This window comes from Perissodus microlepis, chromosome 8, assembly GCF_051167445.1.
Source record: "Perissodus microlepis isolate ML-2025 ecotype Zambia chromosome 8, ASM5116744v1, whole genome shotgun sequence".
Lineage (NCBI taxonomy): Eukaryota > Metazoa > Chordata > Actinopteri > Cichliformes > Cichlidae > Perissodus > Perissodus microlepis.
The window spans coordinates 24075436-24080831 of NC_140468.1; the positions used below are offsets into that span (position 1 = coordinate 24075436).

At 46.7% G+C, this 5396-nt stretch overlaps 1 protein-coding gene across 1 annotated transcript; it reads right to left on the reverse strand.

Annotated features, from left to right (window-relative positions):
- Positions 1–1750: 1750 nt before the first annotated feature.
- On the reverse strand, positions 1751–4770 carry LOC146382052 (transcription factor Sox-9-B-like). The gene is made up of 3 exons (XM_084938324.1): positions 3173–4770; positions 2742–2992; positions 1751–2605 (listed from the first exon to the last, which is right to left on the reverse strand). Exons 1-3 carry the CDS (start codon positions 3607–3609, stop codon positions 1791–1793), a joined length of 1503 nt encoding a protein of 500 aa, XP_084794450.1. The 5' UTR covers positions 3610–4770; the 3' UTR covers positions 1751–1790.
- Positions 4771–5396: the final 626 nt, after the last annotated feature.

Genomic DNA, 5396 nt, shown 5'->3' on the forward strand with positions numbered 1-5396 from the left:
TCAGCCCTCCCTGTCCTGTCTTATCTAAGCGGGACCTGACCAGCCCAGTTTTCCTTTGGAATCAATTTGATAAACCTTTATTAGTTTTACCACACTACATGTTACCACATCGAACGCCCACCTCCAGACCCCTTCCCTTCAAGAAGGTTCACAACCCCCTGCTGTCACCAGCTGACAGGAGAAGGAGGAAGAGGGTAAGGAAAAAAACACAGGGCTTCTGGGAAAACAAACACTAACGCTGCTTCTTGGCACTCTTTGTTTAACCCTTTCACTGCACCAGTATCATCAACAACATTGGTGTCATATGTTAGTCAGCACTGTGATATTGCAGTTGTATGCTGAGTCATAAATGACAAACTCTTTTTTTTTAATAGCATTTTCTTTTTTTATTGCAAATACATATACAAAAGTGTCTTTAAAGACAGTACAAATACATGGTAAGACTGCAGGAAGGGGGGTAAACGATTACTGGAATCATCAGTTCTTTGATACTCAGAGAAAAGGAAATGGAGCTTGCAGAGCAGAAAGGATGTATGTTCCCCTCTGGTGAATGCATGAACAAAAAGAGAACTGTGAGAGATGCTATTTTCCAGTTCTTTCAGCCATATTTTGAAGTCCGACGCAAAGAAAAATTCACAAATAACATAAAAATCATTTTGTTAGATAGTCCCCCCTCCAAACCCACAAAACAAAGGCAAACACATACTTAAAACATTTAGATAAGATAAATAAACCAGAAAAAGAGGACTACAGCATGTACCATTTTGTCTACGTACCTCCTGGGTTGGGAAAACAAAAAGAAAAAAGAAAAAGAGGGGGGGTTATATGTTGTCTACATTGCAAAGAGGGCAATTCATTAGTAATAAGAATAGCATGTAAAATAATTACTTTGAAATAAAGTTAATAAATAAATAAAACTGGATTTGACCTGGAGGGTAAAGTTTGGGGGGGGGGTGCATACTGGACACCAGCCTGTGGGAGTGGGGAGACCGCAGGGGGTAGGGGTCAAAGGTGACTTCCTGTGGCTGTCAAGCACACACTGTTGGACAGTTAAGCGTAATCTCAGCTGCAGCCATTGAGCACAGACACACAAAAAGTACAAAACATCGGGGGGAAAATGTTAAATCCAAGGCACGGGTGGTGGAAGGGGCCGCGGTCTCCCTCCCCGCCATCGAGACAGCGCGGCACTGGGAGGCAAAGTCTCTCTCTTTGTTCTTGTATTGCCTAACAGACAACAACAGGACTCCAACAGCATAAAATACAAACCGTACTCGCTGAATGGCACGCAAAAAGAGTAAGCGGCGACGACGACGACAACAACAAAAAGTAACAGAAACCTGACAGAGAACCAGAATCTGCACTACTGCCAGTGGTTAGTTGCCGAACTGGTTAAAAAAAAAATATAAAGCTGTTTTTTTATTTTATTTTATATCTACAGGTACAAATAATTATCCCAACCCTCTGCCCACCCCACCCCCATGTCCCCATGGGTTACAAACTGCCAGCATATTAAAAAAAAAAGAAAAGAAAGAAAAATTATGGAAACATAAACAGTACCTACAGAAATATTGACAATCAGTAAGTCCTCACAGAGGATTTTCTTAAAGTCTTCCATCTCTCTAAAAATATAATATATAGCTTCTATAATAGCAAGGCACTACGTGAGCCAATCACAAGTCCAGCTCTCCTTTCTCTCTTTTTTTTCTTTTTTTTTCTGAGTTCAAGTGTCTGATTGACGGGGGAACCGCGCTCCCTTCCCCCCCAGAGTAAAGTGTTGCATTGTAAGTGTCTCAGGGTCTGGTGAGCTGGGTGTAAACCGGCGCTGGATCCCAGTGCTGCGGGCTGTTCTGCGGGATGGAGGGCACCCCTGTGTTGTCGGCTATGGGCGTGTACATGGGCCTCTGGCTTGGGCTGCTCATGTAGCTGAAAGTTGAGTACAGCCCCGAGCTCTGCCCCGCCCCCGCGTGGCTGTAGTAGGAGGAAGCAGTTGTAGTGCCTCCCCCCTGGTGGTCGGGGTAGTCGTACTGCTGCTGCTGTGCCCTGGAGATGGCCGGGTAGGAAGAGGAGGGGCTGTAGTGCTGCAGGTTGAAGGGGCTGTAGGGGCTGACGTGCTGTGGGGAGCCCTGCTGCTCGCTGTAGTGGCTCGGGCTCAGCTGCTCTGTCTTGATCTGGGTCCTGTGCTGGGTCTGAGCGCCATCTGAAGCCCCACTGCTCCCCAGGGTGGTCAGGGTGTGCTGCTGCTGCTGTTGTCCCTGCTGGTTCGGGCTTTTAGCCATCCAGGTGCCTCCTGACTGGGGGCTGACTGGAGCGCCGCCGCTGCTGATGCTGTAGCTGCCGGTGTAACTTACTGGCGCTGCATTGGTGGAGCCCGGGTGGCCGTTGGGAGGGAGGTACTGGTCAAACTCGTTGACATCGAAGGTCTCAATATGGGAGATGACATCGCTGCTCAGCTCGCCGATGTCCACGTCACGGAAGTCAATGTTGAGCTGTCGCCCACCGGGACCATCAGGCAGGGAGCGGAGGCCTACTTCGCGTTTTAGATCGACCTTGCCTGAGCTGACATCAGTCTTTGGGGTAGTGGGAGGGGTAGGGGGACCCTGGGAGCCTGGAGGGCACAAAATGACACAGGTTAGATTTTGCTTTAAAATTAAGAACAGGTTTTGGACTGTTTAAGCATTCCAGTTGGACTGAAAGTCAATATTTATCTTATACAATCTGAAATGATGGCAGGAGGTCCTCACCTGAGTGCTCTCCAGGAGAATGCACCTCTCCCATGCTGGATGCAGGGGAGTCTGCCTGCTGGAGAGCTTTGAAGATGGCGTTTGGGGAAATGTGCGTCTGCTCGCTGCCGTCCTCGCCCTCGCTCTGCCCGTTCTTTACAGACTTCCTCCTTCGGGGCTGGTATTTGTAGTCCGGGTGATCCTTCTTGTGCTGCACCCGGAGACGCTCAGCTTCCTCCACGAACGGCCGCTTCTCTCCTTCATTGAGAAGTCTGTGCGTACAAATGACCAATTATTAAACCAGTCAGTTTCTGCTGTAATTCATAAACAAAAAGGAGCTAACTGTGGGGGGGGAATGAAATTCTACATTTATATATTAACAAAAAATCAGACAGTGCATGCTAATCGTTACGTAAAAAGTGCCGAACTATTTACAGCGCATCCACACTTACCTCCAGAGTTTTCCGAGTGTCTTGCTGAGCTCCGCGTTGTGAAGGTGCGGGTACTGATCCGCCAGCTTCCTCCGAGCAGCCTGAGCCCACACCATGAACGCGTTCATTGGTCTCTTAACGTGGGGCTTATTCTTGGTAGATCCGTTAACGCGCACCGGCATGGGCACGAGGGTCCAGTCGTAACCCTTGAGCACCTGGGACACGGCTTCGCGGATGCAAGCGGGAAACTTGTCTTCCTCGTCCTTCTTGAAGTCGCCCAGAGATCCGTCCGCTCTGAGCAGCCCGTTCTCCGACGGCCGGGTGTTCTCGGTGTCGGAGCCCGAGCCGGACGGGCACGGGGAGCCCGCAGAGTCCTCGGACATGCTCGGGCTCGGGGCATCAGAGAGACACTTGTCTTGTTCCTCCGTCATCTTCAGGTAGGGGTCGAGGAGATTCATACGAAAAACTGTTTGGTGCCAATTTACGTGTGAAATCGTGGAGTTAATTCTGCTTTTTTGAGAGAGAGGAGGGGAAAAGCCTCTGACTTCACTTCACCTTGCCAGGATGCCCTTGAGCAAAACCTTTCAGCAAAAAAACAGGAAAAAAACGGGGAAGATTCTCAAATTCTCTCCCGTGTACCGTGCGTAAAAGCCGATCTGGAGATGAGGCGCTTTTACGCACGAGTTCTCCAGGATAAGTCTGGTTTCTGCTAACGGATCCGCACTTGCAAGGACGAAAAAAACACGAAACAACCCAAAACACGCCAGCAGGTACGACTCTGTGTTCAGCTGTGCAGAATGAAACGGTAAAGAGCTCCCTTCTCGTTCCCGAGTACAATCCCCAAGAAGCTTGAGTGCTTTGAACTGAAAACGTTTTGCATGCGGGCTTTATAGCGTTTTAAGGTTCTGAGGAAAGCCCTAATCCGATTGGCTGGCAATATGTGACGCCAGAGTGAAGGAATTTGATCCCATTTTTTCCTTCTCCTAACCAGCGCGGGCAGCACACACATTTCCTTGACACACACACACACACACACACAGACACACACACACACACGCACTGCTCACCAGTGTCTGCATGCTGTGTTTAATTTTTCAAATTTTCTTTTAGGTTTTGAATTTTCTAGTTCATTTTAAGGCTTCATGGGGACATTTATTATGACGTACTGAATATTTATCCATATATTATGAATTACTCAAAGTGGCATTTTATAATGACGGAAAACAAATTATTTTTGCAAACACACGCGAGAGGCAAAAGATCTGCAGATAGATTAGCAACAAATCCGTGTTACACTCAGCAGTCCGGCGTCCCAAACAGCTGCAATTACTTTCTACTCCTACTTTAACATTTTCTCTGCTCGTCTTCCATCAACCCGAGAAGCTTACCTACAGTTACAGCATCTGAACAATAGGGGGGGACAGCAGTCTAGAAAATCAGCAAACTTGCCACCCTGCGCTTGCCAGGAGGAGGAGGAGGAGAGTGAAGCCTGCTGCAGAGCAACAGTTGCTGTCAAACATCAGCTTTTGATTTGTGTCGCTCTTCTCATTTCCAACAACAGAGCAATAATCCAGTGAATTGCGGATTTTGTTCAATTTGCTGACTGTTCAACTTCAGCTCTCTACCTGCTTTCCCCTCCAAATGTGCTTCATAAAACAGAGTTCTGTTACACAGTATTATAAACTCTGTATTCTCTTTGGAATCGTGCACTTATTCGAAACACTGCTTTTACAATATGACTTCCAATAAGAAGCGCTGTTTTATAGGGTTTATTAATTTATGTACATCTCATTTTAAGTAGGAACTGTAAAAATCTTTTTTTTCTGTTTTTCAGCAGTAGTGACGTACTGATAAATGCATGCATGCATATAGTCTGCCTTTGTAACTGTAGCAAGGCAGCAATCTGACAATAGCTCTTTACAAGTAAGAGAAGCAGGTCAGGGGTGTCAAACATAAGGGTCCGGGGCCAGAATCAGCCCAGCAAATACTGGAAGTCTCGCCCGCGGGATGGCACTGGAAAAATGTGAAGGACGACAGAGACTTTAGACTTTTGCTGTATTTTGATAACTTTCAACTTTTCCTGCTAATAAACTGGTAAATAAACACAATAAAAACAATTAATAAACAATTAAATGATAAAGTTACTGTTTTCACAATCTACTACAGAAACTGTCCACAGTTTAGTCCAAATAGTTATCCTGACTGATTTCTTTCATTTGCTGCAGCAGCATTTTTTTTTATCAAC

What these genes read in the sequence shown, in the direction of transcription:
- LOC146382052 (XM_084938324.1), bottom strand. Translation starts at nt 3,609, where the DNA reads ATGAATCTCCTCGACCCCTACCTGAAGATGACGGAGGAACAAGACAAG. An exon ending in ACACTCGGAAAACTCTGGAG is followed by an intron (nt 2,993 to 3,172) that starts GTAAGTGTGGAT and finishes TTGTACGCACAG; the next exon opens with ACTTCTCAATGAAGGAGAGA. An exon ending in TTCTCCTGGAGAGCACTCAG is followed by an intron (nt 2,606 to 2,741) that starts GTGAGGACCTCC and finishes TGTGCCCTCCAG; the next exon opens with GCTCCCAGGGTCCCCCTACC.